Here is a 12,305-nt window from a genome sequence, read left to right on the forward strand (position 1 = left end):
GGGAGACCAGGTATGGTTGTAACATGGGACATGTAAGAACACCAATTCCACCGATTGGAGGTAAGATAGAACTTACTAAAATATAGCATTTTTTTCCTTGCTAATTTCAAACCGCTATTCTAAAACAGCTAGCTAAACAATGGCTAACAGGGGTGGGGCTGGTTGTAACACGACTTTAAAAATTGTTACAACCATCCCGTATACATACAACTAGGAAATTTCTTGATTTTAATATTTTTTCAGAGTACCCTATGCAGTCTCTGGCCCCACCCAGCCTGCACTCCAGGGTTACCAGGATTCATTTGTCAGCCCTGTGACCAGTGCTTGAAGTGGTGCCAGTGCTTCCAATTGACATTTTGTTCACATGTTGGTGTGTATTAGCACCTGATCCTTTCCCGACCGAGAGGGAGTAGAGGACCGGTAGCTTGTGAGAATTGCCGGTGCGCAAGAAAAAGTCCCGATACGCAGGTCCTCAACTGCGTACCGGTGAGTACCAGCCCACTTCAAGCACTGACTGTGACTCTGATTAAGAACATACACACATTGACACACACAGCCACTCACACACTGATGTTTTTTGTTAGACCTTAAGATGTAGGCTACAAAGATTTTCTTTAATTAGGTATATTGGAATAGTGTTTAAGTATACTGTTAATTAACTTTGTTCTAGTGGACAAATTTACATACACATGCAAGTCATCAGACATAGTCAGACATAATTTCACTATACCTGTTATTAAAGTGTATCACATGGTCCATCCATTTTTGCTTCTTTTGTCTAATTGTTACAACTTACCCCAGCATGTGTTACATGAACTCAAGAGGTCTGTGATATTGTTGAGGACTGACTTGGTGTCATTTGTAGTAAACAAATATGGGTATTTTTTTTTCAGTTATAACTGCAGAAGCAAATAGTGTTACAACCATACCCGGTCTCCCCTATTATCCTGCCTGTCCTCAGCAGTGAAGGCAGTCAGCAGCCTCTACAGGACTCAACAAGACAGGCTTTTTTTTGCAGTGGGCTGCACATGGTTCGGCTGCTGTGTGCTCCTGAGCCAGAAAAGCCCATCTGGAGTCTGAAGACCAATCAGAGCGCTTATCTAACGTCACCATCCCGTCTCTCCGACACTCCTTTACCACAGTCCCTCGAGTCTCACTCTCTTCCTCCTGCCTCCGACAGGAAGATGGTACCGTGCACAGAGCGTCCTGCACGCGGACCGAAGGCGTCACTGACCGACTCTCTGCGGGACTTTTAAACTCATCATGCCGTGTTACTCTAGGGTTCTGCTTTTACTTTTGTGTTTGATCCTGATCGGGGAGTGCAGGAAACAGAAAAGTAGGAAAAAGCGGTGGTCCGCACCGACGGAGACTCACAAGGCAGGCAGGTGAGTACTGAAAACCTTTGTTTATTTTAATTTGATTATTGAGATGTCACCTCTGACATCATATGACAAATATCCAGGAGATCAAGGAAAACATTGTTTACTTCATCATACCTCGCACATTTAGGCACAATTCTGTGCAATAGACCAATGACAGAGAAAACAAAACAAACATAAAATTCTAGATGAGGCAGCAGCTTTCCCTCAGCTTTCCCTCATTACATCATGAATGTAAACAGTTGTGTGTAATCTACGCATGACCAAAATCTGTTAATATCAATTCCCAATCTAAATCCATTAGCCTAATGAGGTCGTGGTAACGAATACATGCCGTCACATCGCGGTCGCACTACTGTTTTGGGGGGTTATTTCTTGGAACCAAACCGACAGCAATTACGCCGTCCGTGAGCTGCGCATAAAAACTGCAAGCAGCAAAGACAATCCATCTTTCGAGATTCAGCACACACTTTCACACCTGTCACTCTAAGCATTTTAGGGGCCCCAAATCTAAGCAGAATTGCATTTTACTGCCAAACCAAAACAACTATCACCTACAATTAAAATCACAAATAATTCAACCTGGTAAACTTTTCAATGCAACCTGTTCAGTGTTTCTTTTAATAGGCAGTGCAAAGAAAAAATGTTTAACTGTCAAAAGAGAGATAGAATTTAAAATAAAACTTGACAACAAAAAATGTTAGAGGGCTTCACATTTATAATTTAAGGTCTCCTATGAAGCCATGGGCAGCTGCTTGAAATGCTGGTGCCTTCCCCTCCCTCAACTCTTAAGTATAAAGTATACATCTGTCAACAAATCCCACGTGCAGACAACAACGAATATATCCTATTAACAACTATTGTGTTTGTAACTTAAGTCTGATATATGTTAGTCCTCTGTGACAAAGAGTTCCATTGTTGTCCTTAAACTATTAAACACATTAAGCCACACTGTTGCACTGGGTGACATGTTCCTTCTTTGCCATTTTGACTCAATCCCACATACACCATCCTGCTGTCCCAAATACTCACTAGAGCACCAAATGGGGATTAATCCACCACTGAAAATGGTCCCCAACAAAAGCACTATTTCCTCCTGTTAGGTTTGTTAAAAACCGATGTGCCCAGCTGTCCGGGAAATTGCAGAGCCTTTCCAAAAATCTTTACTATATATTTGTGAGCTGTTGATAAAGATATTGAGCTGAAAGCCACAGACAGGGTATGGAAGTTCAGCCGGATATATGTTTATGTTTGACAACTCTGCACCTCATAATTTACATCTGATGTCAATAACTATAGTGTCATGTAGAAGGTAGTGGGCCCTTTATATAAACAGACCGAGTACATTGCATTATTTGACACCCATAGCACACACCAAATTAATCCTACAGTCAAGGTTGATTAGCTGAGAGGTGCTGATCTTGAAAGTAATTAAATTGCTGCTTTGTGGACAGAAGCGTGTCAAGAGGCCATCATGGTTACAATACTAAAGACTTAGTTAACATTATGGAAACATTGTGGTTTAAATGTTGATTCACGTTTGGAAAGAAAACAGAATTCCCCAGTGTAAAAATTTCTGGTGATTGGTTTACCCCTCCATCCTCACTGACCTCCTCCTTATGCAGATTTGTCGCTCTATAATAACATCACCTGGGGCCTGTACCACGAAGCAGGATTTGAGCTTATGGAGGTAACCTCGGGGTTAACCCTGGGTTTTCAGTACCACGACGGAGGTACACTTCTTTCTGGGGTAGATCGCCATGGTAACTTTGGCTAACCTGCTCCGGAGCAGGTTATGTTCCAGATGAGAGATGACCTCTATAAAAGCACAGCTTACTGACCAATCAGTACTCTTGGGAAATGACATCACCATCCGTAGGAGATCCCACAGACTGTTTTATAGGCTGCTTTATGTTTGCTGCGGTGATGCGGAGAAACTTTGTATAGCCTGGTGAGATCATCGTACAGAGACTTATTGAAGAAAGCCTTGTAGGCTACTTTTTTATGTTTTTAAGATATGACAGTAAGCATATTTACCACTTAAAATGTGTTTTAATATTTTTTATTTGCTCCCAGGTCCGTTTCACACAGTCTGTTGCAGCCGTTAAAATAAATGAGTTTAATTTTTCTTGAGGCTGAATATTATGAGCGTATAGTTTGGTATTTTGAAATGAAGTTTAATATGATATCTATTTTAGGTTAGTGGCTATCTTTTATTATAGAGACTGGTCAGATTCCCCACCTTTTGCTCTGTGGGTGCAGGTAATGTGGAGGAGTTTTCAGTAGCCTTAATGTTCAGATTCAGTCTTTCAAACACTATTTGAGCACAGTTTATGGCATGAATGGATTTTTAATTACGTTGTTATTAAAAGGTATTTTAGAACAATGTTTGGAACACTTTTGAGTGTGTTAAATTAATTATTCTGAGGAGAAGTGAGTTGGAACGAGCACTTATTCAGTGCCCGAGGCTTTTAATGTGGAAACGCCTACACACAGCCAAGCTTAAAGAATAATGTAAGATTGTCATTGGCCTACACAGATATTATAGTATTATATATAATATTACAGTTTGCTCATAGTTAAAAAAATAAAATATGATGCTCTGCTGCCAATGGACATGTCCGTGACTGCGATTTGTCATCTGCTACTAACTCTGCCTATTTTATGTGAACGCACTAATGGCTGGATTGGGAAACCCTGGGTTGACTTACCAAGCTGATAACCAGCTTTGTGTGACCGCTTATCCCGATTGTGATTGTTAGGGTTAGTGAAGCCAGATAACGAAAAGATATCCTGGGTATGTTGAACTTGCTTTGTGGTACAGGCCCCTGGTTGCTCCCTTTATAATTACAACAGCCACCAGACGGCTTTGTTTAGAGTAGGCTACTTGCCTACTCATTCTTCGTGGGAGGACAGTCTTAGAGGTCGCAGTAGTGGATAGGGTGGAGCTCATATGACTTTTATGTGTGAGGCAGAGATTTACATTTTGTCACAAACCAGCAATTAATGAATCACTGTATTCATAAAAAAAAACATTAGCATTAGATGTAATCCAGAGGGCAGCACTGTGGTGCAGTTCTCACAGCATGAAGGTCCAGTGGTCAAACCTTGGGCCTGGGTCTGCATGTTCTCCCCGTGTCTGTGTGGGTTCTTTCCAGGTGCTCCAACTTCCTTCCACAGTTTAAAGACATGCAGGCTAGGTTAATTAGTGACTCTAAATTGCCCTTAGGTGTGAATGGATTGGTGTACCCCGCCTCTTGCGGGATTGGCTGCAGCCCCCCTGCAACCCTGCACAGATAAGCGGTTATAGATAATGGATGGATGGGTGATCTGTTTATTTAATTACAGCTCACGTAACAAGGAATTAAAAAAAAGAATAATAATAAAAATATAAATAGAAAATATAGAAATATAAAAAGATTATTGAAAAAAATGAGGTATAATTATAATTATTATTGAAGATGTTGGAAGGTTTTTAGAGACAGACTGACACATTATTGGTTTTGGACTTTTCATGCAATTGGTTAAAAATTATCCAGCCTTATCCTTTAAGACCAAACTCTAATGGCCCTTTAAAAACCTCCCCTCTCTGTCTGCTGGCCTCTTGCCAGTCCTCTGTCAAAGAAGGCTGTGGATGGAACCAAAACCCGAAAGGTGAAGACGACACACCTTCTGCGCATCGACGAGCATGACTTCACCATGAGGCCCGCCTTTGCAGGTAAGTTCTATGAGCTTTTGGAGACAATGTCGCAACTTCAGTCAATCAGTGATCATGTTCGTAAACTGTCCATTGCTGAATTTAAAGAAGAGTATATTTCCACAAGATAATATTAGGTTCACCCTTGGTTGAACCTGAGTGTGAAGTGAATATTGATACCATGCTGACTGGGAAAGCAGAAGCAAGTTTATTTTTCACACCTGTCTTCTCTTCCACTCAACTGCCAAACCTAAAGAGTACAATAAGACGAGATGTGAAGCTTGAAGCCACAAGCAAAAGAAAAAAGTTTTTATTACAGCGTAAATCCATTTTGACACAGAGCTGAGCAGAGGTCCTCTTGCAGCATCTTGCAAAAAAATGTGAACCTCTGATCGTAGCTTGTGTTGGACTGAAGTAAAAGTCAACCAGCATGTTGTGTGTGCCTCTGTGTCCTTGCTTTACATGATGAATGTCAGGACAATGGCACTGCTGCTGGGATGTGGGGAGGCAATTTAAAACAAGAATCTGTGGGTTAGCAGAAACAGGCCGTGTTTAAGCACAGGAGGAGGGGAAGAGCTAAATGACACGCCCCACAGTGAATTTCATGCTCCTCTTGGACTACAGTTGCAGCCACAGATGGGAACATGGACCCCACTGAGGATCACTTTTTGTCTTGCGTTCGTCAGCATATGTTTGCTGGCGGTTTGCAGGAAGCTTCTGTAGCAGCAAAAGAAAAACAACGCAATTGTCTTATTCAAACATTATCAAAAGCTGATTTGTGTAAGCGCCCCGCTGCTGCCTGTGAGACTGGAGGTAAAAAAAGAGGAAAAAGGGTGCAGCAGCTGCCGTGGGAACAACTGCAGTGTTACTAATGAAAGCCTCTTACACTGCCGCTTCCCGTTCACTGGGGCAACGATATCAAGAATGACGATACATGCCGGCATAGGGATGGAGAAAATTCATGTGTCACTATCAGAGAAATCCTGACCGTGGAGCAGTTTATTGTCTAAATGTACTCAATAAACTGCTTGTTGTGATCCCATAGCCAAAAGAGCAACGGTGAATGAGGTCTGAATTATCAATAGTGTGCAGTTGGAGCTGTGAATGTTGATAAGGTTTCTGTTATCCAACTTAGACCTTTGCTGCTCCTATTGGGTGGCCCCCTACTGTGGCCTGACAAATCAAACACATACAGGAAGCTGAAGGGAGACATAGGTTCAGACAGAATATTTGTCATCATATAAAGTTGTGATTTCCTGGGTACATCTATTTATGGTGCTCCCTGTCTGCCTCGGGTTTAAAAGACATTTGATGGCATGGATAGACATGGCATGCATTAGTCACATTTGCATTAAAAAGAGAGAGCATGTTTTCCCCCATTTCACTCATAGGATCTGAAGAATCCTCCACCAAATGCATCCTTTCACTTGGACTAATGTGTCTCGGGTAAAACAACAGTGGATTTACAGTGGCTAATCCTCCAAAAGAGGAGCAGTCCCGCATCATTAGGTGGAATGGATAGGGGTTTTTTTCTCCCTCTATTCTCGACACACCTGAAATTAAATTACGTGAGGACAATTCAATCTGTGAAAGCGTGACTTACTAAATTAACAAATTAATAGACTACAGTGCAGCTGTAATCTGAGATACTTGACTTTCTGTAAAAGCTTTTGACAAGTAATTTACAAGATGAATTTATGTTTCAGGATCAGCCGTGTTGTCTGTAAGGAGGATGACGGTCAGGTTTATGTAACCAGAAGCCCTGGAAGAGAAAATAACACACTCTTCCTCTTACAAACTCTCACTTTAAAGCAAAAAGCAGAAGCAAAAACACGGCTATGTCCAAAAACCATTCGACTGTATATATTTTTAGGCTTTTTGCCTTTATTAGTTAGAACAGCTGGAGAGAGGGGATGACATGCTGCTGCGGTAAGGACTTCTGCCTTCTATATGTTGCGCATGCTCTACCAGGTGAGCTAACCAGTGCCCCGTGGTTCCCAACCTTGATGGATTGTGACCCCTTAAAAGTACAACGTATAAGAATTGAGACTTCTCTCCACCTTTCGAATTCATACTCCAAAAAAAATAGGGGGCAGCAAATCACAAATCAGGCTGATAATTGCCATCAGATTATTAGCTCAGTAAGTCCGAATGGGCACCTGAATTGGAGCGGGCGAGTAGGCAGTGGAACCAAGCTCAATAGTTTCCCAATGAACCATGGTCTTGGAGGTTGTGTTCTGTACACGGTGATTTACAGCGGTCTCCGACCAGGACTCTGACTCCGGGGACGACAAAGACATGGTGAGGTTCAATCGAGGCAGGAGAGGTGTAACAGGCGTGAAGTTGAACTGCGAAGTTGGACGCGCTATTGAGGAGGCTTAAACGCATGGGCGCTATGCCTGTCGCTAGCACGTCTCTTAAGGCATCAGGGAGTGCAGTTTACTCACTGCACAGCCTAGATGGTTACCGTTACAGAGGCATCAAGCGGGAGAGGAGCCAGAGGAAGCTCGGGCATCAGAGAGGCAGTGACACCGTCTAGAGCCAGAATATTTATCTCAGTTGTGTTGGAACAGTTGTAACTAACCAAGATGGTTTTGGTGAGTTGTATTTTGTTTCTGTTGAGTTTGTTTTATTTAACCTTTATTTAACCACAAAGTCCCATTGAGATTAAAAAATCTTTAATCCAAGAGAGCCCTGACCAAGACAGCAGCAACACATTGACAGGAATCCATCCAGCCAAGGGAGAAATTATAAATTCCAATTGAATTAGCCTCCAAAACCTTCACTAAATTTTTAAATTCTCTGATTTGGATAAGCCTATCTGAAACTGTCTGCAAGTGGTTCCAGGTTGCAGGGGCAGAGTACATGAAAGCCTGTTAGCCCATTTCAGTGGGACAGGCAGTTAGAGGGTGTCATTTGAGTGCAAATTATAGTTTTAGGTGGTGTATACCCACAAAGGTAAGAGGGGAGCAGACTAAGATGGACTTACAAATAAATATGTACCAGTGAGTGAGTCTGCGCAAGGCCAATGAAGTCCACTGAACTCCACTGGACTCTGGGATAAAGGGTGCAATGGTGAGTGAGAGTTTGTAGCCTCAAACCTCAGAGCAGTACACCGTATCCAGCTGATGCAAGCATTGGGCAGAGGCATGCATGCATAACAGATCACCATAGTCAAGCAAGCAAAGGAATGTAGCCTCAACCATTTTATTTCTGGCAAATAACATCATAGAGTACGGTCTAGACCTGCTCTTTTATGAAAAGCGCTGTGAGATAACTGTTGTGATTTGGCGCTATATAAATAAAATTGAATGGAATTGAACTGGCAACAGGGGAAAGGCAGGATTTGCTTCTAAAATAAAAACCAAGCTTAAGCTTTAATTTTTTATACTAAGTTTTCAATATGAAATTAAATCAATCAATCACCGTTCAATCAAAAAATTGAACTGTGACTCGGGAACATTTGGACCCAGGTTGTTAACATAGATACTAAAAAAACTGGACCCAGAACAGAACCTTGAGGGGACACAACATGTAATATACTGGAGGAAGTGCTATCAAATTGGACATGTTGTGTCATTTAAGAAAGGTTATTTTTCAACCTAAGACAACCCAATATCGAGCAGACGTTGCTTCATGATAGAGTGGTCAACTGTATCGAAGGCCTTTGAGAGTTTGATAAAAACAGCAGCACAGGGTTTTTTGCGATCCAGTGACTCAGTTATTCTGTTAACAACCTTAAGGGAAGTTTCCTGAAGCCAGGCTGGTACAATAAGAGAACATTATTAGAACTTGATTGATCGTTCACCAGTCCAATCCAATAAGATGGTTACATTGGAAATAGGCTTATGATTGTTAAGTGAAGTACCCCCCACCCCCGCCTTTAATAGAGGAAGAACATGTGTGAGGATCAGGTGCCCAGTGAAAGAAGATGCCTGTGAACTTCCTTGACAGAACAAAATGAAATGGCTGACCATCAAAAGTACAATCAACAGTCATGCCTGAAGGCGAGACTGGTTAATCAGGGAACCAGAGGCGATGAAGTGCTCATTTAAATATTCCAGCACAGCAGATCTTTCAGAATTGGAGATGGTGTCCTTTCTAATGCAAGGAAGAAGTTCATTGTGAGTATCAGAGGCTAAAATAGATTTGATAGCTTTTCAAATTTTACAATTCATACTTGGCTCGTCTGATAAATGAAGTGAAGCAGTTGCCTAAAATGGAGCTGATCAGTCCCTGTTTCTCTAGCCTTTGCTCAAGCCAAATTCTCCCATGAAGAACCTAAGGAGGAAAACTAAGTGATATCTTGTCCCTTCACTTTAAACCTTTGGTGTTATTTATTTACAATAAATGAAACCCAGTTATAAAAAGGTTACCAAGCATCTTTAATGTCATCCATAAGATTTCTCCCCAGTCATGACATTATTAACAAAAACACTTAAATCTTAGAGTACCTATGGGGACATTTGACAGCTGACATTGGTCACAACATAAGGTCCGGTGCTGCTGACCTGCCACGCAGTTGTGCATTCACATCAAGGATGGTGCGTTCAGGTAATGCGGTAACGCAGCGTTAACTGAACGTGTAATATTATTACTGATTTGGAAATAGTCAACCCTTACACTAGTTACTGGGAAAAGTAATAATATTACAGTATTGATAGCTGGCCACCTAAGTGGCTGGCACATCTAAGTGTGGGTCACTGAGATGCGCCAGCTAACTGGTTTTACCTGAAAGGCAGCAGACCACTATCCCAGATTTAGCGCAGCCTCCTGTTTCCCTGGCCCCTGCTGCCCTGTCGACAGCCTCCAGTACTGCCTGGCCTCCAGAGGTCTGCTGGCAAAGCAGGAATTCATATGTTTGTTATTTCAGCATCATTTAGATCCGTTTATTGCAACTAAATCACAGCAAAATCTTTACTTTGGTTTCATACAGCTGTAGTAATCGCGGGTTGTGCTTATTCGCATTATCGCGTTGTGTGTGAACCCTCGGCAGTAGTCCAGACATAAAACCCTCGTGAGGAAAGCAAAGCAAGGATTAAATTCGCATTTGGTCTGAATGCACAGTAATTCTTTTTTTTGTGTTACAGGGGTTCAATTTGCTCCACTATAAACTGTTTGCTTAATTTGTATAATTAATTCTTATTCCTTCTTCTAGTAGTTATTTGCATAGACGTTACATGTAACTGCAAAATAGTCAAAACATTGTTGTTAATTAATACCCCTACTGTCTATGGATATCCTACTCAGCCACTAAAGTGTAACATTTAATCTGTGTTTGTTCTTCTCTTCTTTATTTGCATCCACAGTACCATGTTTATCAGTAGAAAGCATGTTTCAGAACAAAAGTTGTAGGTTAAAGTTTGACCAAGAACTGTTTCTTAACTGATAATCTGTTTGTTCATTCTATCTTTATTTACTGTTAGTGGCCTGATTTCTTTAATCAGCTATTTTGCTATTTTTACTGTTAAGAATTGTTTAAAGGGGCCATATTTATTTTTATTTTTTTTAAATCACTTATTAATAAATCATTGTTTTTACTTCTTTTTTGTCAACGGACTGTAACCTCACAGAAATGCACCCCATGCCTGTTTTCTCCATTGCTTGCAACGGCCACTATTCTGCTTGTAATGTGACGTATTCGGTCAGGATGTAGCTGCGAGGGTGCTCCCAAGCCTCCTGCCGACCACAGCGACAACACCGCAGCTAACGAAATGTAGAGATGTAATGTACTGAAGCCCGTCAGGCCAAAAAGAATCAGATGATCGGGTGAAAAGACAGTGAATATCAGAAAGGCTGATTGTTAGCTTGCCAGCTAACGCCGACTAGTTGCTATTATGAGGTGCAAATTAATAGAGCCCGACCGATATGAGTTTTGGGGGGCCGATGCTGATGTTAGTGAAAAAGAGCCGATTTATGAGTCGATATTTTGATTTTGAGAATGATTTGGATAGTAGACCCCTTTCCTGAAAAAACTACACTTACAACAGGCCAATATTGAAAACTGTTCTGTATGTGGGCTGTAACTACTTTCAATGTAACATATTCACATCTAGTGTATCCCTTCACCAGCACTCTTTTAAGTCTAACCAAAGCTACAAGAACCATTTGTCAACCACCACCTGTCTAAACTTGCTCTCTATGATACAGTGACCTGCTGTTGAATGCATCTAATACTACATGACTGTTTACAAGGAGGACTTGTACTTAGATTTCACTCAACTACAGTATAACTAAAACATTTCACACTTTAAAGAGGAGCTAGATAACTTTGTCTGGCAGGAAGCCGTGTTAGATCCTTTTTCAGCTCTCATTTATTGGGGTTGCTATAAAATAAAGAATCGGCCTGTATTTAGAAACTAAAAGACGTGTCCGTTATTCTTATACGCACTGAGCGTGAGACTCACACAACTGATAGTTTTCACACGCTCTCATGTCACACGTCAATTTTCATTTCAACAAATGTATAAATGTTTAATGTTCACTCGGCGCAAATCAACCCACCCACCTGATGCAGTCTGAAGGGGATAGCCTACTTCCAGCAGAGCAATAATGTAATACACAGAGGCAGGTAGACTTTAAAAAAATTAATTATTACATGATGACATTAGTCTCGTAATATTATAACTTTTTCTTGACATGTGGGGGATAGACTGTGAATAAGCAGAACATTTGCTGAAACACAGGAACTTTAAGTCCAGGAGTTTATAATAACAGAATAAATTTCTAATTGATGTGAATAGTTGCCAAATGCACATTTAACAGGCATTTCCCCTAACAAAGACACAAAAGTGAAGGGAAGACTAAATCATAAAAGAAAGAAAGAAGTACAGAATGCTTGGAAGTCTTATACTGGCCTACTGCCTTATATTCTGTTATATTTTTATATTTTGAATTGTCACCTGCTAACTGAGTTTTGTGTTTCCCCTTAAATAACCTAAATAAAAACATTTATAGATTAATGCCGAAAAGGCAGAAATTGGTGCCGAAAATTTCACCAGAATGCAGAAAATTAATGCATTTCAAGAAATTGGCAGCCCTATTTACATGTCCCCTCTGGTTTAATCATTCCCGAAACACCAACTGTAACTGCAGACAAGAAGAACAGTCGCAGAAATATTAAGAATATGTTAAAAACTATAGTTTAATGGCTCATTAATGGCTCATTACCGTTAGCGCTCCTCCACTGATTGGCTTTGTGGTTAATTTAAAGCACTTTGTAACTTGTT

At 40.9% G+C, this 12,305-nt stretch overlaps 1 protein-coding gene across 1 annotated transcript in view; it reads left to right on the forward strand.

Annotated features, from left to right (window-relative positions):
* The first annotated feature begins 1,049 nt into the window (after positions 1–1,049).
* The window catches only part of LOC119908662 (gamma-aminobutyric acid receptor subunit rho-2-like), a 31,483-nt gene continuing 20,227 nt past the window's right edge, over positions 1,050–12,305 (forward strand). Inside the window, exons 1-2 of the mRNA XM_038726489.1 lie at positions 1,050–1,385; positions 4,991–5,097. Coding sequence (XP_038582417.1) covers positions 1,264–1,385; positions 4,991–5,097 — 229 coding nt within the window. The 5' untranslated portion in view covers positions 1,050–1,263. The remainder of the gene's footprint in view (positions 1,386–4,990; positions 5,098–12,305) is intronic.

This window comes from Micropterus salmoides, unplaced genomic scaffold, assembly GCF_014851395.1.
Source record: "Micropterus salmoides isolate LMB-PRFRI ecotype aquatic unplaced genomic scaffold, ASM1485139v1 Ms_hic_scaffold_18, whole genome shotgun sequence".
NCBI lineage: Eukaryota > Metazoa > Chordata > Actinopteri > Centrarchiformes > Centrarchidae > Micropterus > Micropterus salmoides.